This window comes from Mastigoproctus giganteus, chromosome 8, assembly GCF_048544385.1.
Source record: "Mastigoproctus giganteus isolate SK-2022 chromosome 8, ASM4854438v1, whole genome shotgun sequence".
Taxonomy (NCBI): Eukaryota; Metazoa; Arthropoda; class Arachnida; order Uropygi; family Thelyphonidae; genus Mastigoproctus; species Mastigoproctus giganteus.
Window position 1 is genome coordinate 83,733,827 of NC_143582.1, and position 24,707 is coordinate 83,758,533.

Below are 24,707 nucleotides of genomic sequence, written 5' to 3' on the forward strand. Positions count from 1 at the left end.
GGTATCCCTTTGGGCTCTGTGGTGGGCAAGAACCAGGGCACTGAAACAAATAAAATAACTCACAAATCCTGATAACATCAGCTCTTCTTCTGAGACTCCAGCAAGGTCGCTACTAAGAAAAAAACTTATACTAATGACACAAAGTCGCCCTAGCAAAGAGACCCAGGACCAAAGACATATCAGGTATCAGTACCTTGATACCTGATAGGGCACTGAAACAAATCAGCTATCAGTATCTTGATACTTGATAGGACATCCTACAAGTGAAAAGCCCATATGAAATTCCCATACAGAAGGTTTTCGAAGTGTTGGCAGGTTTCCCAAAAACAGTCAAACAGCTTTGACCTGTTGAGACAGAAACTGACAAGCACTCAGAACAGCTCCTCCAAGCCACATTCACTAGTGGAATACCAATTGTAGTAATATCCCACTAGACACTGAACTCATTCAAGATTCAATCCCAGAATAGAATCTTTTCAAAGTGTCTGAGTCGGAAATATGTTCTGAACTAAAAAAACCGAAGAGAGATAGTGGCAAAACAAATATTTGTATGTAAGGGATGGAAATCTGGTATCCACTAGAAATTCATAATTTGATAAAAGCTGGCTATCTTAACTACCCAGTACAGCCATATGTACCAAATCTTTTAGGTGCCTTAAGTGCCAGAAATGTAGACACTTGTAAATGGACTGTCATGATCCCCTTACATGCAACCAATTTGATGGCATGCTAGTGGTTGAAGGAAGAAAAAGACTTGAGGCAAATCTGAACATATCATACCAGGAGACAATAAAAGCAGTGAAACCTCTAAATACGAGGGCTGATCATTTAATTCATGGACTGGTATAAGATGTTATCTTAATTATTATCATCTGAATCTTTTGTGGATTTCTCCTTCTCGAAATACTCTCCCTTGAACTTTACACACTTTTGCCACCATTGTACCCATGCATTAAAAGCTTCTTGAAAGTCATTTTTTGAAAGACTGTGAAGTGATTCCATTGTGGCTCTGGGCATTGTTGCTTCAGATGCGAAAGACTTGCCTTTCAGAGCTTTCTTCAGACGTGGAAACAGAAAGAAATCACATAGGGGCTAAGTCCAATGAATAAGGGGGATGTGGGAGAATCTCGGCACCTATGGCAAATGATCACTGCCTACACAGTATTAGCCGTATGGGGTCTGGCATTGTCTTGATGGTGAAACACTGGAATACGGTCATCCTACCAAGACACTCATTACCACATGCTTCCTTCATCTCTTTAACTGTTTCCCACGCATTTAAGCCCTGTCTGACACAATAACGAATCACGTATCACTGTTCAATCTGTATGTCTGACATGTTGGACAGACAACTTGTATAATTGAGACTGGCTAATATTCATAAAATTAGACAAATATTAACTTATTAGGAGTCGGTGGTTGCTAGCTATGCATATGCTATGGGAGAGAGAGCTTTATTTGGTTATCTGGTGACATAATTATCAGCCTTTTGTTTTAGTGTACTCATTAAGATTGCTCCTTTAACAGTACCCAGATATGCTTGTCATTGTAAGCATTTCCTCCTGGCTCCAGTGTAATAGTATGGTTACATTTTTTAAATTCAGTTCAAGGGAGCACTGTGATTTTTTGGTAAAAAGACAGTGATCTATTTGTATTTATGAGAAGCAATCAGCATGTCATTATTCTTATTTCGTATGAAAATTCAGTGTGACTGGGGACTGTCTTCCATCACATTGTACATCTGACGGTCAGAAAAACGGTTAGATTTTAGAAAATTAAAAAATACAAATGTAAGTAGCATGTAAGGTTTAAAAAAAAACTCCTTTTACTCACATGATTAAAACCAGCTGAACAGCGGGCATAAGTCAACACGAGTGTGTGATTCATTTTCCATAATACAACAGAAGCTGTATTATGGAAAAGAAAAAACCACTTATTATTGCTAATTCTTTTTTTTTTTTTTTTTAAGAGTAATTGTGGTAGAATTTGATTACATTTTTGTAGAGAAATTTAGTGAAAATTTGGTGAGGATTAAATTTTCATCTACATTGATTATATGTGGTGTAAAATAAATTTTATATCTAAATTAAATTATTGATTAATAGTTTGTTTTGAATGACTGCCATGATAATTTTTCAGGTAAATACAGATATTAATATTTTTATGAAATAATGTACTCTTGTGCAGTATAATAGTTTAAAATTATATGATCCTTGTCCTTTTATTTTTGAATTAACAGTGTATTTTATCATCTTAAACGAGAGGATAATATATTTAATTCCATGTACAGCAGTTCTTTTTTTTACAGACTTACAAACATATTTAGTTTTTAAGTAATTAATTGAAAATATCTTTAAATGTTTAAAAATTATATTGTTTCTGTAAGCTTTAACTGGAATTTGTCAGTTATAGGATTTATAGATGAGTAAAATGCTAAAAATAATGTTGCTAAAAATACTACCGCAGTTTATATTGGAACAAACTGAGTGAATTTTGCTAATTATCAGTGGTATTTATTTTAGATCATTTAATCAGCACATCAGTCATATTGATGAAATAAAGGCAAAAAATTATGATGGAGAACCAAATTACAGGAGGAAGTAAGTTGCTAGCCTTAAGGAATTTAAGTTTGTATTTCTGTTGTTTTGTTGCCAATCAAGGTTTTTACAATAATTTCTTTCTGTTTTCTTTCCTGCATACCAGTGGGTTTTCTGGTAAGTGGTAGCCTGTGATATAAATTATATTCCTCTCCCCTGTTAATTTTTATATTTGGTCCATTACATTATGTTTATTGAAAGTTAAATTTTTAAAAATCTTTATTTGAAATGAATTGCAACAAAGTAGCATTTTGAGGTAATGGTTAAACTTTTTCAGGGGAGTTCTTTTCTTTTCCTTTCCTTTCCTTTTATAATTATGCATTATTTCATAATTGATTTGTTTTGATATAGTTGATGACAGAATGTTAATTCTGCCCTTGCATTATGTACATTGATAGCATTCCAAAGCCCCTGACTGCCAAGTCAGTTTCCAAATGATTTCTCTAGTGTGATTCAGCTAGTGTTTATCTAATGCTACTAGCCTCTATGACCTTCCCTCTATTTGCAATGTTATTGCTGACACTTGCATCATACTACTACTTGCTAGAAATGTATTTCCACCTGTTAGCAGCATTCTGCTACTTCACTCTTCTGATTGCCTGGTCACTGGTTGGCACTACTCTTGCCTTCATGCGGCAGAACCAGGAACTTGGGTGGGAAAAGCTACTACTTTCCTCAGAGCTATAAAGGAGTAAAGCATGAAATATGACAGACTACTCTCACTTGAGCTTAGATGCTCATTATAATCTAACTTGAAAAGAACCAACCATGAAATATCACAGTTGAAAATATTTTATGCAGAAAGATAAATGCCCATCATTCCTTATCTTTTACTCTTTGTCAAATGAATGTATGAGTACGCTGTCATGTTTCTCACGTATAAATGGTGACAAGACTTAGATCCAGTGAATTACTGTTTGAAACTGCAAGTCCTAAACATTCTACACCTCTTATTAAACTGTCAACCTTTAGTGTTATATCATGCAGGCTATCTTACGTGTAATGCTAAATAACTCTAAAAGGGTAGTTGCAAACTGGGAATTAATTACGTCTCCTCTGTGACTTAATGAATGTCACAGAGGAGAAACAGAGTAGTAAGATCAAAAAGTCATGCAACATACTGCTACCTTATCCTTCTGATTCATAAATTATATCCCATACTCCAGCAGAAGCTGTAAAAATTAAAACATCAGCTCCAACAAAGAGGACTCAACCAAACATTATGGATATGGATGACAGTGCCAAACAGGATGATCCAGTCCTTGCTCTTTATACAAGCTAAAGTGAATCATAATCAAAAAATATGGTGAGCTTTTTCCCACTCATGGAATGCCAAAGTTGCTTTCCAATGTTAAAGCTGGTTACCTCAATTGCTGTATAAGACTCTATTCCTAACTCTACCAGATGTTATAAATGCAAAAATTTGGTCACTCTGAAATGGTCTGTTGAGAGGATGAAATATATCTTAACTGGAGATCTAAATTCCTTACACAGATGGACTGTCATACTGAAATGCTGCATTGGCTAAACTGTAAAGGACAACATCCAGCCTTCTCTGAATCCCATGAATTGAAGAAAATAGAAAAAGGATTCACCAAACATATCTACTGCAGATTGGACTTGGACAATATTCTCATCTTCTCAGCAGCCCCTCAATGTGGGCACCTGTACATAGTGAAGGGACCTCCCATCGATACTGCTGCTCCTCCAGATTAGTATCACTGGGATCCAATGCCAACAGCCTAGGTTCCAAGCTAACACCAAAGGAATTCAAAATGTTTGTTGCACACTGAGGCACCTCCGTAGCCAGGTGGGCAGGAGCAGCAGTGCGTAGCACATGCTTCTTGATTAGACTGGGGTTCGAGCCTATAACCAATGCTTCTTGATTAGACTGGGGTTCGAGCCTATAACCACCAAATACAGAGGATGCGGAAAGGTCAGGGAATGACCACCGCATATCTCCGGAGCAATATGGCCTTAGTTGCTAATGCTCCTAAAAAACCAAATAACAACAACTTGTGCACTGCGACCCATGGAAACTCGGATAGGGAGATTCTGGTAGTTGAGTAGAGCCCAGTGTCAACACATCACTCTGGTCCTTTCTTTGACAAGATGGGTGGTCTTGGGATGACTTTCTCAAGATCAGGCCAGCTAGTAGGTTTGGCATGTCAGTGTCATGTCCTTACCCTCATGGTCTGAGGGACAGAATTCAGTCTGGCAGCAGTATGGGTACAGTGTCTGGGAAGCTCTGGAATTTCACTTCACTTGCAAGTGCATTTATTGTTTGTGGTGCAGGTATCCGGGCACTGAATTGGGGGGGGGGGAGAAAAAAAAAAGTCCTGATACTCTTCTAAGACCCCCAATAAGGTCCCTATCAGAAAATTATATAACTTACACAGAAAATGTTACCTCAGCAAAAAGACCCAGAACCGAAGATACATCAGGTCCAACACATCGATACCTGATTGCACACTCCACCACTGAAAAACCCATAGGAAAATGTCACCCTTATTCATCCAGAAGGAGTGCCTCCGTAGCCAGGTGGGCAGGAGCAGCAGTGCGTAGCACACACTTCTTGATTAGACCGGGGTTTGAGCCTGTGACCACCAAATACGGAGGATACGAAAAGGTCAGGGAATTGACCACCGCATATCCCCCCGGAGCAATATGGCCTTAGTTGCTAATTCTCCTAAAAACCAAATAACAACAACAACATCCAGAAGGGTTTGGAAGGGCTATCAGGTTCACTCAATCGTTCAAATGGCTTTGTTCCGGCAACATTCTTGTTGAGACTTAAAGTGGCCTTAGAATAGCTCCTCAGCAACATCCATTGGGGGAGTACTGATTGCAGTGACACCCCGTGTAATCTCAGAATGGCATCTGCTTGAAGTGTCTGATGAGGAAATCTGTTTGGAACTAAACTGCCAGGGAATGACAGCATCTCTACCTACAAAACGAATATTTGTAGGTAGAGATGGGAATCTAGTCCTTACTTTTCAATCACTACTGTCTCCTAATTTGATCAAAGCTGGCTATCTAACATTCACAGTTGTTCTCTATGTACAAAATCCACTCAAGTGCCAGAAATATGTACACTCACAAATGGCCTGTTGTGGTGCCCATGCATGTGCTCAATGTAGTGCAGAGTACCACAAAATTACATCATGTTTAGCTACAAAAGCTGCCTGCATTAACTGCCAATTAAAGCACTCCATATCCCAAACATGCCAGAGGTGGAAAGAAGAAAAAGAAATACAAAGACTCAATGTAGAGGTGAACATGTCATGTCATATAAGGAGGCAAGAAAAGTGGCGAAACCTTTAAACACTAGCAAACCTTTGCACGCTCAGAAGGAAGCACTGCTACTCCCATATCTGTGCCTCGTATTGGTCCACTGATAACAAAATAAACTGTTAGAGAAAAGAGTAAAAAACCTGAAGTACCCCTCAAGTTCACAAGAAAAAAATGGATGTCAAGATAAAGGTCGTATCAGATGATTTAGTCTTGGAACTCTTTGGAAAGGAGGTGAAAAAAAAAGACAGTGCCCATACTTTCCCAAAAAAGGTAAATCCAATGTATTCAATGGATACAATGAGAAAAGTAAGCTCTCTGCGCTTCAGAAGCCAACTGTGATGGATCCACCAAGCCAAAATAATTTCTAAATTCGTACAGTGGAAGTGTCATGGATTCCAGCAAAATACTGATGTTATCAAGGCCCTTTTTCAAAAGAATGAGCCAGTTTGCTTTTGCTATCCTTGTGGAAAATCAGACACCATTTAAACCTGTACTTCTTTCCATCAAAATAGGAGAGATAGCAATTTGCCTTATGGTAAGGTTTTTATTAACAGTCTGTTTTATTTATTTGTCACCTTGGACTGACCCCCCCCCCCCGACACACTTTGATCTTGTTGTGCAGCTGCCCAACCATCTTACTCCTCACCAATTTCAATGGATACAATGTCTTTCTCTGTGATTTCAGTGGACACATCTCCTTCCATTAATGTCGGCACTAACCCAACCACCCTGTGGGATAGTGTCGAAGTTAACGGAAGGGGAACATGTCATAGAGCATATTCCTACTCAACAGTGACCTCTCCCTTCTGATTGTAGGAATTAATGCCTCTTTTTATGCCTGCCCATATGTTTTCTGCTATTGATCTTTCTATATGCTCTCTTCGCTACTTCCTTTACTTACTTGGGAGGTGGAGAAGAACCTTATTGGAAGAATTCACTTCCCTGTGATAACCATCCTATTTAATTGAAGATGTGTCTTTCTTTTATGCTGCTCCATTGGAAGATTGCTTGGGTTGACTGGAATACCTTCTTACATCTGCTGCAGAGTATAACATCACTATAGTCAGTCAGAAGCCTATCAGTGATGCAGTGGCACACATCACAGATAACATTGTCCATCCGGCTGCAATTACAATTCTGAAAACATCTATCCAGTTTCTGCTATTTCCCAAACTTTGGTGGCATGCAGAATGCACAACAGAAAAAAAAAAGAGAAAGAAAGAAAAGAAGAAGAAAAAGATTCCCAAAGCAAAGCTTGGGGGATGGGGAGATATTGCAAAGATATTTTACCCCTTTTAATCTCTTAGCCTTTAAATGTAAGTGTGGCAAAGCACCATAAATTCACCATCACATCCAAAGGAATCTTGGATCTGCTTTACATCACTATTACCCAGTTGACCAGCACTAAGGCTCTCTAGAATAAAATCCAGAAAGTGAAGGGAAAATATACATTGGTCCTGGAACCTAGTGGATGCATTATTGCAGATCCAACTGTAGTAGTGAGTATCTTGGGGAGACATTTTCTACAATCTCTTCAACATCATCTTACTTCCAAGAGTGCCTGGTCCTGAAAGACAAAAATTGGCCAATTAACTTCAGATCTAAGGATTCTCATTCTTATAGTGGGCCTTTCACCATAGAGTTAAAAACAGCTCTAACTCTTAACTAGGAAAGTGCTGTTTGAACAGATCTTATCCATTATGAAATGATTAAACATCTGCCAGCAAAATGTATGGATTGCCTGTTCTTTCTGTCTAATAGAACCTTTTTAGAGTTTCTGGATTCCTGGCATAAGGCAATTGTGACTGCCTTTTCTAAGCCAGAAAATGATCCCAAAGTCCCAGCAAACTGCTGTCCTATTGTCCTGACTAGCTGCCTGCAAAATCCTGGAAAGAATGATCATCACCAACCCTATATGGTATTTGGAGGCAGATTGCTTCTGAAGGAACAGGTTCAATTTGAATCATTTAGTTAAGTTTGAAACATTCATCTAAGATGCTTGCTTAAAACGAGAACACCTGATGTCCGTATTCTTTGATATGGAAAAAACTTATGACACAACTTGGAGATTTGGAATCTTAAAAGACTTTTATATCATATGAATGCATGAGTTTATGTATTTAGAGATCATCTTCCACCTTTTATTAAATACTTTTTATCCTGTTATTCCTTCTGAGTTTGTGTAGGATCTATCTTCCCTCAACCCTTCTTCCAAAGGGAGGAGTGTAACCCAGGGGTCAGTTTTAAGTGCTACACTTTTTTGTTATCAAAATGAATTCCATCATAGAACAACTCCTTCAGCTGTAAACTGTGCCCTCTGTGTTGATGATTTCAGCATATTTTCTCAATCCTGCAACATGATTGTTATAAAGAGACAACTGCAAGATACCATTGATTGCCTGAACTCAATTGCAGTGAATAACGGCTTCAGATTCTCACCTTAAAAGACTGTTTGTATACATTTTTGTCACAAGCATAACCTTTATCCTGAACTTGAAGTGAGACTTGAACAAAATGCTATTCTAGTAGTGCCTGAGGCTAGATTTTTGGGACTTGTCTTTGTTAGAGAGTTGACCTTTCTATAACATATGCAAACTACATGTGAAGTGGGGGAGAAGCTTGAATATCTTATATGCAATCTCCACTAATTCTTGGGGTGCCGACCAGTGCACTTTATTGTGCCTGTATTGTGCACTTGTTTGATCTAAATTAGTTTGTGTCCCAGGATGTTTGCATCTGCTAGACTCTGCATACTCCGGCTGGATTCCATCCACCATCAGGTGATTTGTATTGCCACTGAAGCATTTCAAACATCTCCTGTCCAAAGCTATGTTGAATGAAGCAAATTAACCATTGTTATTGATTTATCAGAAAGAGTTTATTGCTTTTCCAGAAAGAGTTGTATGATTTTAAACTGAATTCCCTTCTAGACCACCCCATGTGAACAACTAACTGTTTTTGGGCCATGCTGGGAAAATCTGTACAGCACTTGCCAGAATGCCTCCTATTTGGAATTTGCATCAAATGGCTGCTCCAAGACTTGGACATCACAGTAAACAATGTTGCTCCATCATCAAGGCAATCCCTTTCACCCTGGCATATTCATCTCCAAGCCTGAAACTTCTCTCTTAATGACTGGGGGAAGAACAGTACTCCATCTGCTCTCTATCTGCAACTCTACTCAGCACACTGAGCTGAACAATGTGACTCCTTGTCAGTTTACACAGATGTTTCAATGTCAAAGTATCTATGGGATCTGCAGTTTTCTTCCCAGACACTACAATATCTAAGCATTTCCCCCATCACCAAATGCAGCATATTTGCATGCAGTTGAGCTAGCCTTTGATCAAAATACTAATACAAACCCATCAACAGCAAAAATTATTATATATACAATCAGTTCTTTTAGTTCATTGCAGGCCTTGTCATTGATGAGGTTTAATCCTCATTCCGTCCTCTCCTGGGTACGTCAGAGGCCACACTTCCTTTCTAAATCTGAATTTCATATTCACTTCTGTTCAATTTCCAGCCACATTGGGATCTTGGTAAATGATTTGGCAGGCACCGCAGCCATATCAGCAGTGATCCTTTTATAATTCTTGCCTGTTAGTTCCCTATACAGACTACAGGCAAATAATGCAAAAGAAACTGGTTTCCTAATGGCAACGCTCATGGCATGGGCAGGCTGCAAACAAGTTATACAAGGTTAAGGCCATAATCGAATATTGGAAGCCTAGTCCATGCATGAACTGTAAAATGGAAGTTATTCTAGCTCTGTGCTCTGTATAGGACATGGTCATCTGACGTACCCTTTTCTGCTGAGGGTTGATGACCATCCTATGTGTGAGCACTCTGACCATTTTTAACTGTCAAACATATGCTTATTGAATGTCTGGAATTTTTTAAATCCATGCTTTTTAGGTTTTAGCTCTTTTAACCATCTGACTTAGTTTTATATTCAGTCAGATTTTATCTGACAAAGATTGTCAGAAATTTTTAAAAATATAAATTTGTACACAAATATATAAATTAATTTTAATAGTCATCATATATATAGTTATATTATATGTGTATATATATATATATATATTTTTTTTTTTATCTGTTTTTACCTCGATTTACTTGTTTTTAACTCTTTGGCCATGGTAACCTATTTGTAGATTACTGCTGTTTTTAATTTATTTAAGTATTGGGCTTGGCACATGGTCTTAGTTGCTGATGTGCTAGAAAAACTTCAATCAATTACTCACTATGCATAGCAGTCTTTTGAGAAAAGTGTGTAATGGATGCCAGTTACAGTTCTTTCAACTGCATCCCATACTGCAATAGAAGATGTAGAAATTAAAACATAAGCTCAAACAAAGAAGACTCAACCAAAATTAACAAACATAGATATAGATGACAACAGCAAAAACCAATACTAGCTCTTCATGTGGATGATGATATGGGCTCTGGATGTGTTGCCTTCTCCCCCCCCCCAAAAAAAAGAATAAAAGTGGACTGCCATAAATAGATCTTAAACTGGGCTCATTAGTAGATTACTTGTACTCATCTACTAAAACTAATTTATAATTTTTAAACATTTCCATTCTTTTGTGCGAATCTCACCATCGACTCACAAGTTGTTATGCAAAAAACATTATTGCAAAATCCTCGTATTTTATTTTGTTGGGAAATCCCTGTTTTAGGTTTTGTGCTGTTGAACTTGTGCTTGTTTGAGACCATAAAAAATTGACTTCGAAGCATGCAGTTCTTGACCTTTATGGTTTTTGTGAGGTTATTTTGGTTTTTATTCGATCATTTCTAAATTTTTCCGGGTATGTATTACTAAACTTTGTTCATAAGAACCATATTGAAATAGTTTCTTTGTTGTGAATTAAATTCCAGCCCTAAATTATGCCTAAGGAAAGTAAAAAAGCACAGCTCTAGAATCAGAGATACAAATTTTGGATCATCTTAAAAAAGAGGAAAGGTTATCGTATGTTGCAAAAAGTTTAAATTTAAATGGAGCAACAATCTGTACCATAAAGAAAAATTAACAGAAAATTAGACTGCTGTTGCTGCAGGATCTTTCATTTCTGCAAATATCACAGCTCATCTCTGAGTGCTAATAATTAAGTAGATGGAAAAAGTACTCAATATTTGGATTCATGATAGCAGTAAAAAAATGGATCCCAATAGACATCAATGCAATTAAACAAAAGGCACTAAAAATTTATAACCATTTAAAAAAAAAAAAAAAAATGGAGAATCTTTTGTTAACCCAGAGTTTGTTGCCAGTAAAGGTTGGTTTGAGCAATTTAAAAACCATTTCTCATTACATAACATAAGAATTCAAGGGGAAAGTGCTTCGGCTGATAATGAAGCTGCCAAAAAGTATACAGAAGAATTTCAAAAAATTATTGAAGAGCACGGACACACACCACATCAAGTTTTCAGTGCCAATGAGACAGGTGGTGGGAAAAAAATGCCCAACAGAATGTTTATATGAAAAAAAGAGAAAACTGTACCAGGTTTTAAGGCATAAAAAGATGTTACTTAGGTGCAGTAATGCATTAGGAAATTACATGATAAAACCTATGCTAGTTTATAGATCCTCTAATCCATGTGCAGTGAAAGTTGTAAATAAAAATACATTACCGGTATATTTGAAAGCAAATAAAAAGGCTTGGGTAACTGCCGATTTATTTAAAGAATAGTTTCTAAATTGTTTTGTGACAGCTGTGGAAAACTATTTAAAGCAGAAAAATCTAGATTTCAAAGTTTCATTACTATTGTATAACACACCAGGCCATCCAAAAGATTTAAGTCATCCAGACGTTGAACTAATGTTCCTACAACCTAATACAACTTCTTTAATTCAGCCATTAGATCAGGGCATTATATCTACCTTTAAAACTCATTACATCAGAAAATTATTAACAATGGATTTTGGAAAAAAATGATTCCGAATCTATTGAAGTGATGGAGGCATGGAAACATTTTTCAGTTGTGGCCTGTATCGGAATCATAGCTTATTGCTTAAACTGTCAACATTAAATGCATGTTGGAAAAATGTATGGCCAGAGTCAGTTGATTCAGGAAATATGGTCGAACTGGCAGAAAACAGAATTGCCGCGTTAGTAGAACTTGCTGAGTTGGTATTAGGGGAAGATTTTGATGATATGTCTACTGAAGACATTCAAGAATTATTGGTAGAAAAAGAGGCTGGAAAAATGGATTTGTTGGAAATGGCATCAGAGGTAAACCAAATCAATTCAGAGGATGATAGCATATATGAAAATTCTGAAGTTCCAAATTTTACACAAAAAAGCATACAGGTGGCATAAACTTAGCTGAGAAATTAGAATTTTATTTTTTGAATTCAGATCCTTTGACTGAAAGGAAGCACAAAGTTCAAAAGGGAGCTTTAAAAATGCTTAGCTCCATACCATGAAATTTACAAAGATTTATCAAGCAAAAGCAAACAAATCCAGATTACTGATTTTTTCAAGAGAGCAGAAGATACACGAAATCTAGATACTGCAGAAGAAAGTACAGAAGGCGAAGATATTCTGCAACAGAGTTCTTGTTTGATTGTGCTTAGCAGCGATGAAGAAGAAAATTAAATGAATGTATGTTATCTGACATATATGTATCACAATTTGTTCTTACAAAATGTGGTACTATTTTAAATAAAAATTAAGTTTCTGATAGTTATAAAAAAAAATGGTGCATTTTGGTTAGCTCTTGGAACATAACTGTTTTTTGTATACTGGCTCTTAGTCCCATATAACATGGTTTCACACTACTAAAGATTTTATAGGAACATCTAACTACTGTGTTATATGAGGGTTACCTGTATTACATTCCAGCTACAATGGAAATGTCAAAGTCTATATCGGAATATTGATGATATATATGATCTGATGTCCAGCAAGCATTTATCTGCAAGAAACCAGCCTAGCTCCAAAAGTGACTCCAACAATCAAGTACTGCAGTAACAAAATACATATAATTGTTATAAAATTCATCCATTGTTATAAAATTCACAGTTCCTATCCAATGAATTCCCCTGCAGACCTAATTAGAAGCGGTATTAGTATGTGTCTCTTTGGGATATATATGTTTGGTGGTGAATTGATCCAAACAAAGTATGTATTTGTAATGACCTGGACTATTTTTGCTTACTGGGGCCTTTAACACACACACCATCTGCAATGGGGCTGTCCAAATAAGATAGATGAGGAAAACATATTGAATATTTTCTTGGTAAATATAATATAACATTAATGAATACCGATGCTACTACATATCCACTTCTCTACTGGAAGTTTCTTCTGTGGTCAGCCAGGAAACCTGTGAAATATTAACTGTATCTAATTATTTATGAAATCGGAACAATTAGTACTCTATAAACAGAAATCTACATAAAATGGAAATTCTTCAAGGCTAATTGGAACTTGCTCACTTCCACCATCTCCTTTGATGATCACATCATCATCAAATACCAGTCCAATATGGATACTATTAAGTTCATCACAGTTCAAATTCTCTCTGCTGCATCCAGTGCAATACACATAATCTGTATGGATTCATGCAGATGTGCTAATCAGTGATGGAATGAAGCATGCTACCTTGTATGCTTTATTCCATCACTTCATTCCAAAAAAGAAAAATAACAAGGACTAGAATCTGTCCTATAAGCAACCAACAACTGAGCATTTTATATATTTAAAAAAAAGAAAAGAACTTAAAGCTAAGACACAATTTATAAGAAAAAAAATCTAAAAAAAAATTGATCCAGTTTGCTTTCTTGTGCACTTGTTAACACAAGTTGTGAAGGCAACCACATTATGAGATACAATTAAAATGATGCCCTCTACGCTACATACATAGTTCAAATATATGGGTTAACTATGGTGTATTTACACTGATACTATATAATTATATGTACAATATTGCTAATCATCCATTAGCAATATTGCATACATGTCTCATGGTCATATTCTTGCATTTATCTTTACATTTGTCTGTACAGAAAATATACATTCTTTTCTGTATCTTTTAAGTTTAGATTGTTTACTTTGGTAATAGATAAGTTAGCATTAGCATTTTTTTGGTGTCTTTTAGCAAGTTTTTGGTGTCTGCTAAAAGTAATACACAGTAGATTGTTTATTAGGAAAACGTTTGAGCCTAAAGGCAAGTAAGGTTCCTACAGTTGATGGTATATATCTAGCAATTCTGAAGAGGTGGTGAGAAAGTGCATTAAACTCTTTTGCTTCCTTTCTCAAAATTACTGGGTATATGCTATCAACTCCACAATTTTCAGGGAGATGAGAGAGGGCATTGAACCAATAATCTTAATGGTTAAATTAATTCCTACATACAGTATGAAATGATCATGTCAAAATAGCTAACCAGGTTTGTTAAATCATTTATTCTGTTTTAATTATGTTAACTCATGTTTCACTTTCTTTACTGGCACTGAAGAAGTGGCTGTAAGGGAAGTGCCACAAAATGTTGGAGAATTACCTACAGCTCCTTTAAGAAGAAATTAAAATTTTACTCTGCACAGGTTGAAGATGCTTAAATTTTCACTTTTCTCCATGTGGTACACTGAATATTTGAATTTAAAAGAGGACACCATTTTTCAAAATTTTACAAGCGTTGCATGATTTTATAATTTTGGCAGGAGCTGTTTTACATGTGAAAGCCAGCATGGAAATTTCTGCTTACCAGTCACCTAAGAGAATATCCTGCTTTTAGCTTTTGTTCCCCTTGAGCCTTGGGTTAAAAATTGCCATGCAGTTTATGCACAAGATGTACCAAACCAATCAACATAAGAAAGTGTCACACAACTTTAAATTTCTGAAATAATTATATAAGCACGTGTCATATTTATATCAATACTTTGTACATCAAAATCTATCCTCATATCTATTTTTGGTTACTTAGGATGAATGAAGAATTTGCCAGTTTAAGGCTGGCTGATTTACATATCGTGGCTACATTAGGTGTAGGAGGATTTGGGAGAGTTGAACTTGTAAGTATACATTAATTCATTATTGCTAGATAACTTATTACTGTTTCAAAATTGTTGATATGGAAGTATGGTGTAACTTCATAATGTAAACAAAATATTTTCACAGAAAGTCTGCATCAGAAGAATGTGAATTATATTTCATGTAATATAACAAATTCTGTATTATTTATAGACGCTAAATGTATTTTAATAAAATTTTATACTATATAAATCTAAATATATACTAAGCATCTGGACACACACACACACACACACACACACACACACACACACACACACACACACACACACACACACACACACACACACACACACACACACAAATTCTTACATTGAACCAATCTGAGGAATAACTATTTATCACAACCCTTTGCCTCCTGCACTGAAGCAATCCTGCTATCCATCTAAGAATTTTCCCTGTGATTTCAACCTATTCCAGCTTAAAAGTTGTTTGTTTGTTATTTGGTTTTTAGGAGCATTAGCAACTAAGGCCATATTGCTCCGAGGATATGTGGTGGTCACAGGCTCGAACCCCGGTCTAATCAAGAAGCGTGTGCTACACACTGCTGCTCCTGCCCACCTGGCTACAGAGGCGCCAGCTTAAGAGTAACCGCTCATGTGGGGCTGAGTCAAATGCTTTGTTGAAATCTAAATAGACAATGTCGAAATTATTCCATAAATCCAGCTTGTGAGTGACCCTTTAAAAATACCTAACAAGATTTGTTAAACATGATTTTCCCTTTACAAAACCATGTTGTGTATCAATCCTTCAGAATTGTATTTCTATCTAAATGATCCTGAATTCCACTCTTGATCATTGTCTGTATGATTTTCCCTACTACTGAAGTTAGACTGACCAGTTGATAATTTCCAACTACACCCTTAGAACTGTGTGAATGTATTGGCAGTACATTGGCACTTTTTTCAATCCAACAGAATCTCTCCTGAATCCAGTGATGCTCTCATAATTAGCCTTAATGATTCAATACACTCACTTGCTGCCTCCCTTAAAATTATAGTCTATATGGCATCAACCCCAGGAGCCTTACTCGCCTGTAGGCTCAAAAGTTTTTTCTTTAAATAATCATGAAATTTCAGTATCATTAATTACATATTTTTTAACCTCAACCTATAATTTCTCATTGACATAAAGGGTTTTTCTTCTGTAAATATCGATGTAAAGTAACTGTTGAGTTCATCTTCCACTTCAGCTGGGTTATCTAATACTATTCCAAGTCCAGTACATAAGGGTCCTATCTGATTTGGCCTTCTCCTCTTTGCATTTATATATGTGAATAACTTCTTATCCCTACTCTTTGCTCTCTTTGCCAGTGATTTCTCATAACCTCCCTTTGCCAGCCTAACCTTTTCTGTGGCACCATTACAGATTAATTTCTAGTTGTTATAGACTTCAGTACTTCTTATTGCTCTGTAACTTTTCCATGCCATCTTTTTCTGCTCAAGTAATCTGGCAGCTTCATTATTCATCAAACTTGGAATCTTCCTCATGGAGTATTTTTTAATGGCATATATGCATTCAAGGCTTCTGTGATTAATGCTTTAAAGGTATACTATAATTCAATTGTATTCGCTCTCTGTGAGATATCTACCAAGTTAATTAGAGGTCATGTAGCATCTTAATCCACCATAATTTCCTTTCCTGAAATTATAACCCATTCCTTTGCCTTTAACTACTACTGTTGCCTCTCTCTCTTCATCGTCCACTGTAGATTGATACAAATAACAATAATCTAGTTGATTTAAAAATTTTGTCCCCCATGTCAAGTTTCCTTCCCATTTGCTCCAGTCAATGAGAGGCATTCATGCTTCTTGCTCATTCCATTTACAAGATGAGGCTCTCATCATAATCTTCACAATCCCTTTTCTTCCAACTATCTTGCACAATATAGATTCTATTCTGGGAAAGCTTTAGTCACACTCAGGCTGCTTTTGATAAGAATAGCCCCGACACCCCTTCTATATGCCCTATCATTCCTAAATACATTGTACATACCATACTGAAACTTATCATTTCCTATTTCCGGGTGGCACATTGTTTCTATAAGTCCTTTATGCCAGGGTTACTTGTCCTAACCAGGAGTTCGAATTCACTCATTTTATTGATGTCACTACCGACATTACTGTATAGACAATTACAACTTAGTGTTAACTCCCCTGCACACCCCTTGAAGTTTTTTAAGCTTGCTTCCCTGGCATTAGCTACCTGCTCATTTGAAACATTTCTGTCTTCAGAACATCTTAAATAAAATTTGTTTTCAAAAAAACTCAGAGCAAGACAAATTAGAAAAAAATCAAAGCGTGACTCCTGGATTAACTTTGCCTCAACTATAAACAAAAATACTGACACTTGGATTATCTGGAAAAAAAAAAAAAAAAAAAAAAAAAACAAAAAAAAAAAAAAATAAAACAAAGCACTCAATGGGAAATTTCTACCGTTGCAGTTTCCAATAATACAATGGAATGGGCAGGACTTATCCTCTCCTACTGATATTGCAAATGCTTTAGCAGAATTTTTCTATAATATTTCTGCCTCTTCCTCTTATGTGACCTCCTTTCAACACATTAAAACTAATGAAGAACGTATTAAATTGAATTTATCAACTAGTCGCTCACTTCCATATAACCAGCCCTTTACTCTCGCTGAGCTGAAAGAAACCCTGAGCAAATCTCTATCTAGTGCAGCAGGACCAGATGGTATTCGCTACAGTATGCTGAATCTATGCATATTATTGCTCTTTTTCAACTGGATCTTTTCAGAAAATACATACCCCTTCCCTGTCATTCCTATATTTGCACTATACCAAAACCTGGCAAAGATCCTTCTCAAATCCAGAATTATAGACCGATATCATTGACAAGCTGTTTGGGCAAAATATTTGAAAGGATGGTTGCATAAGGGGCTCACCTGGATTCTAGACTGCCAAAATCCACTTTCTGATCACCAATATGGCTTCTGTAAAAACAGGTCCACCCTCGATTTGCTTGTAAAAATTGAATCCAACATTCATAAAAAATATATGTATCAGTTAGGACTGAGAGGCTACCTCCCTTCGATAATTCAGAACTTTTTAAAATTATGCACATTTCAAGTCCGATATCAAAACATGCTGTCAGCATCTCACATTCAAGAAGAGGGTGTGCCACAGGCGAACCTATGGCACACATACAAATGTTTTTGGCACACAGAATTCAGTGTGTCCCAAAAATATTGAGTCAACTATTGAACAGTTTTCTTCAAGATTTGTCAAGTTCAAAGAATTAGAAGAAGTTGCAAAATTCATTAAGTTGGCAGACAGTGTAAAACTAGCTGAAGTGAGCCTGAAAATGTTTCAGTGGATCGACCTGGATGAGATGCAATTGATTGGTTTTCAGAGCAGCTCAATTTGGAGGCAAAATTTTATCAACCTCAGAGTTGATTTAGAAAATATTGAAAGGGAATGATTAGTGAGATTAGCAAAGAAAACTGCAGAAAATGAGATATTAAAAGTTTGGAATTCCATTCCTGAAAATTGTCTTTTTAAAAAATCTGGTAACAGCATTACTAACAATTTTCTCATCAACATATTCTTGAGAGTCGTTCTCAGTGATTAACTTTGTTAAGTCTAGTCATAGGAGTTGTCTTACAGATTAAACAAGTGCTGCATGCACAGCTTTAAAAGTTAGAAAGTATAAGCTTGATGTAAAGTATCTGTCATTAATGGTGCAGCAACAGAAATCTCACTGATGTTTTATATTTGTAATATAAGAGAAGTTTATCATTTTATATTGAATTTTTTCTGTAAGCTAAAAGTTACATTTTTGTTAAGGATTTTATTTTAATACCTGTATTAAAGCATCTTTGAAGTAATGTCTTTTATTTCATTCTTTTTTGGTTACTCTTTTGTCAAGTAAAACGTTTGGCTAAATCTAAAAAGATTTAGCCAAATTTGGGACACACTCTTAAAAAGGTTTGCCACCCCTGCCACCTTAATCAGATCATTTCACAGATGCCAAGTCTCCAGACACTGCAATTTGCAGAACTTTCTTGGTAAGAGGAAACCCTTTGTTGCACTCACCAATCTCGTTGCCCTCCTCTGTATTCTTTCCAGCAGCTCAACATCATTCCGACAGTGAGGCCTCCAGACATGTATGCAGTACTCAAGGTGGCCTGACCATTGACTTATACAACAGGAGTAAACACCTCCTTATTCCTGCTAGCAAAATTCATGAACATCGACCTCATGACCTTCTCTGGCAGCTTGTCTGCACTCTCAGAAAGCTTCATATTTTGCTGCACAATTACCCTCAGGTCTTTTTCATTCTATACTTCCCTGAGTGTAGTGGAGAAAAAATGCACAGTTGGTACATTACTCTGGGGTTACTGCTACCCATATGCAGTCCTTTGCATTTGTCAATGTTAAACTTCAGTTGCCACTTTTCAGCCCATCTGCCCAATTTTTCTAGATCCTGTTGAAGTTGCATACTGTCATTAAGAACTCTGCAAACCTTATCAACTGCAAACTTGGATATTAAGCCTGATATACCTTAATCAATGTCATTGATAAATACAGAAAACAACAATGGGCCTAACACCGAACCATGGGGACCTCCACTAATAACATTAGTCCATGAAGAGCAGTGCCCATTGATTTTCACTCTTTGTCTTATCCCACTCAACCAGCCCTTCCATAGCAGCAACTAGTCCTTAATGTCATACTGCTCCAATTTGCACAGTAGTCTTCCATAAGCAACAGTACCAAAAGCTTTTGTAAAATCCAAGAATATGATATCAAAATTATTTTTTGCGTCCATTACCATTATCATTAGCAGAGGCTTATGATACAAGAAAGCAAGCTTATATGGCATCAGCCAAAAAAAAAAAAAAAAAACTCTTATCCATTTCATCTATTTATTCACTCCAAAAGTTTGTCCACTTCTTCCTTGACTTTATTTAAGCTATGAAGTTCCACAACGACAACAGATGGAAATTTGTTGGAGCAATCAATTATCCTCTGGCTAAAGGCAAATTTCTGTACATCTATTCAACGACTTTTTTTCTTCAATTTGAGTTTATGCCTCCTCAGCTTTTGAGCAAGAGGAAGTATCTCATCAGCATTGAGCCTGCCCAACCCATTCAAGGCCTTATACACCTCAATCAGATCACCTCACAGATGCCTAGACTCCAGATGCTGCAATTTGCAGAACTTAACTCTTTTTTGGTAAGAGTACCCCTTTATTCCCCTCACCAGTCTTGTTTGTCTTCCTCTGTAGTCGTTCTAGCAATTCTACATCCTTCCTAAAATGAGGCCTCCAGACCTATACGCAGTACTCAAGGTGTGGCCTGACCATTGCCTTAAACATCAGCATCACTAGCATTACATAGGGTAGTTGCTTGAAATCCTAAAGGTGTTTCAAGCCACTGCATTATGGGGTTACTACATGCTTTCTGTGACCATTAAAGGGATTTCTGTTTCTCAACACAGTTGTCACCAGAAATAAAAGGATGAAATGCAAAGCATTGACATAGGTTATTGAAACATTCATGAATGGCTGTACTGTTATAAACATTGAAACTTAGGTTGGACCCAGAGAGAATATGATTTTTTGTGTAAGTTGAAAGGTTTGGTCTGAATGTCCTTCAGCTGGCTCAGGGCTGTTTTTCATAATGCATTTCCTCTGCTGATAGTCTCATGAAACAAGTGGTCAGTTCATTTTGAAAAGGCCTTTTGCCCAGTCTGTTTTATAATAAATGAAACAGTCAGAATCCTTTAAGTATGCTTTGTGGAACAGGAAAAAACTGTATTATTTAAGTTACTTTCTTTAGTGAAATTAAAATAATGGCCCATCTGACTTCAGCCTCCATGGCCAGCAATATCATATCTGCAACCACGTTTCTTTCACACCATGTGGGAAAAATGGTTGAATTTGATTCCCATTGGATGAAAGAAACTGTAGCCTTTTTTTTTTTCTCCTTTAAATTATAGTTTTTTATTCAGTGAAACAGAAATTGATTATAAAATATGTGTAAATTATAGACATGATACACTTATGCCTCGTGGCCAAAGCTGTCTTAGTTATTCTGAACAGCCAATGAACCATTTTACTTATGATTGCTGTTGCATTTTGTATGCTATACTGTATAAAAAATTTCCTTTTAAATGTTTAAACTAAATATTTCAGGTTCAGCTTAGTCGTGATAAAACCAGATCTTTTGCACTGAAAGTGATGAAGAAGAGACAGATAGTGGATACTCGGCAACAGCAGCACATTTTATCTGAAAAAAAGATTATGGAGGAAGCAAACTGTGATTTTATTGTGAAGTAATGATTTTTTGATAAATATATGCACATTATTTAATACTCTTTGACTAACTAATAAAAAAAACAAATTAGCCACTACATTAAAATTAAGCACTACATATGAGATATTCAAAAAAGTGTATTCTGTATTTACACCGAAAGGACAGAATTCAGGGGATACCTGGTTCCTGGACAGCGTGACACTATCACCCGTCTCGCTAGTGGATGAACCCACCACTTGGCAGGTATATAGATACACGCATCACTGCATTCAATTTGATGGTAATTCAATGTCAGTACGGATAAACATCGTGAGTTTAACCGAATTTGAAAGAGGGATGATAATGGGTGTCTGACATGTGGGTCGCCCTATCGCGGAGGTGGTACAGAAATCCCCATTCATGCAGTATTCCCATTCAACAGTATCAAGAGTTATCGGGAAAACACCATTTCCGGAATATCGTGGACAGAGAAAGGTGGTGGATGAACGTGGCCGTCAACGTCTGTCTTGCATCATTTCAGCCAACTGGAGAGTGACAGTGGGACAAATCACCGCGATCGTTAGCTGCAATAGGCTATGGGAGCTGCTGACCCACCAGATTCGGCAGCTCCCATTGCTAATACCACCACACAGGACTCTATGCCTCAACTGGGCAAAAGAACATCAGCACTGGATCTTGGATGATTGGAGACTGGTCTCCTGGTCCGATGAGTCCCATTTCCAGTTATTTTGAGCATACAGGAGGGTGCGTACCTGGTGGAAACTGCACGGGTGCATAGCTTCCGTTATGTCAATAAGGAACTATTCAGGCAAGTGGACGGCCGGTAATGGTCTGGTGTGTGTTCAACTGGCACACGTTGGTACGTCTAGATGGATATCTGAATGGTCCATGTTATGTGTGCATCGTTGCAGACCATCTGCATTCCTTCATGGTCATCGTTCACCCACAGGGCAATGGACTCTTTCAGGAGGACAGTGCGCCTCCACACAGAGCCGTGGTGACTAGAACATGGTTCGAAGAGCATTCCGCAGATTTTACCACCATGGAATGGCCTCCCCATTCACCGGACGTGAATCATGTGGAGCATCTTTGGGATGCTGTGGAAAGGTCCATTTGAGCTTTGGATCCTCCACCCAGGATTGCGATGGAATTATGGACAGCTGTGCAGCAAGCATGGATGGAAATATCTGTGGAATGCTTTCTTGAACTAGTGGTCTCGCCTTGCAGCATGACTGCCCTTATCTGGGTGAAAGGAGTGGGCCTACCCATTACTAGGTAGGTATCCTATGATTTCTGTCCACTCAGTGTATAGTGTTATTCAAAAAATTAAAATTTACCACAACACAATAAAGAATAGATATAAATATCATGAAATGCTTGCATTATGGTAATGATTGCATATCTGCTTCATCAGAGCCCTCTCTGATGAAGCAGATATGCAATCATATCTTCTCAGGGTGTAAGCGAGAGTAAGTAGCATTGTATAAAAAAATGAAAGTAGCAGCAGCAGACGCTTAAATTTAAAAGCATTTTCATTCATTTGATGTATGGTAATCATGTATAAGGAATGAGCTACCGCTTCTTCATTTACTAGCATTACATAGGTTCCAATGGAAACCACATGATATAAATACACATTACATTTTTTCTTCTTTTCATGTATATAGTTGACGTTCTTTGTAATGACCCCTCAATGGGAATGAGAAAAACTGTTGTTACATTGAAAAGACCCCTCGATGGGAATGAGGAAAACTATCATTACATTCAAAAGATATATCAGAAGTTCATACAATCAGCAAAATAACAAAAAAATTAACATTTTTTTTTGTTCTTTTACTGAAATGAAAAAAATGAACAAGAACATTTGAGTAATTCTAGTAATACAATACAGTATAATCTAATTCAGCATATGTACTACAGTATTAAACAAAAAAAAAAAAAAAAAACCTAAAGTGTGTATTTTACATTGATTATATGGTATAGTAAGATTAATTTGTAAATTTTGCATGTACAGTATCTTTGTATGTATGGTAAATACATATATATCAAGGCCTAATCATAGACAGGGGAACTGGTTTCAGACTTTCAAATAATCTTTCAAAATGCACTGTTTCAGTGGCAGAGCATGTTTTAAAAGAGAATTACGAAAATGCATGTTAGTACAAAGGGTACTAGGAAAGTTTTGCAATACAGCTTTGTTTATTTAATTTTTTCAAAGTAATTTCCTCTACATTCAATACACCTCTCCATCCTCCGAAACCAGTTCTGCCAAGTTTCACTAGGGAGTAAAGCACACTCGTTGTCCCAAGCCCGTAGAAGGTCCTCATCACTGGAAAACCGCCTCCCTTTTAGCTTCATTTTCACATACGGGAACAGTGCAAAGTCGCAGGGAGCAAGGTCTGAACTGTAGGGAGGGTGCTTGAGAAGTTTCAGTCCTGTCGTGGTCAAATATTCGGTGCAGGCTTTGGCGCGGTGAGCTGCAGCATTATCGTGATGGAGGTACCAGGTGTCCATTCTTGACTTTGGCCGCAGGTTCTTCATAGATCCAATGACTTTAGGCAGGCATTGTTCAGTATACCACTTAGCTGTGACTGTCTTCTGCGTGTCCAAAACGACACGTTCCACAATTCCACTCGATTTGAAAAATACAGCTATCATTTTCTTCTTTACAGATCGGGATTTTCTGACAATTACAGGTGTGTCGTCATCATCAAAGACCCAAACTTTGTTTTGAGCCTTGGTCGGCAGATCGTAATAGTACAGCCAAGTCTCGTCACCTGTCACGATGTTGTTCACATACCGAGATTGTCCCTTATCAAACTTTTTTAACATCTCCCGGCACCAAGTCACACGTCGTGTCATCTGCTCTTCAGTCAGTTGATGCGGCACCCAGAGAGAACAAAGTTTCTTCACGTGCAAATGATCTTGCAGAATCGAACGAATTGCTGGTGCATTTAGGCCCAAAGTATCCTCTATCTGTTGGTAGGTCACTCGCCTGTTTTCGTCAAGCATTTTCCTCACAGCAGTAACATTTTGTTCCGTAACTGACGTTCGTGGCCTTCCCGGCCTCTCAGAATCCTCCAGAGTGAAATTTTCCCTTTGGAATTCTCTATACCACCTGAATATCGTTGTACGATGTGGACAATCATCATCTAGTGCAAGAGTCATTTCTTCTAAGCACTGGTCTATGGTTAAACCACGCACGAAATTATACCGCAAAACTGGCCTTATCTCATTTCGTGACCACGATGCCATCGCAAGCACTTTACACTCTTGCTACTAATGAATAACTGAGCCCATCGACTTGGCACGGCGGCTACTATGCACGTATGAACATGTCTCAACATGCAGCAACAAGCAGCTTCCTGTGATTCATTGTTGCGTCATATTGCAAAACTTTCCTAGTACCCTTTGTAATTAATTCACATTTGCAGTTAGGCTGCTTTTGAAAAAAAAAAAAAAAAAAAAAAGCAGACAAGTTCTAATTATT

The 24,707-nt window shown here is 37.1% G+C and overlaps 1 protein-coding gene across 1 annotated transcript in view; it reads left to right on the forward strand.

Annotated features, from left to right (window-relative positions):
* Positions 1 to 24,707, forward strand: part of LOC150081686 (cGMP-dependent protein kinase, isozyme 2 forms cD4/T1/T3A/T3B-like) — a 386,373-nt gene that overhangs the window by 235,763 nt on the left and 125,903 nt on the right. Inside the window, exons 9-11 of the mRNA XM_090379551.1 lie at positions 2,523 to 2,600; positions 14,829 to 14,916; positions 21,097 to 21,236. Coding sequence (XP_090235677.1) covers positions 2,523 to 2,600; positions 14,829 to 14,916; positions 21,097 to 21,236 — 306 coding nt within the window. The remainder of the gene's footprint in view (positions 1 to 2,522; positions 2,601 to 14,828; positions 14,917 to 21,096; positions 21,237 to 24,707) is intronic.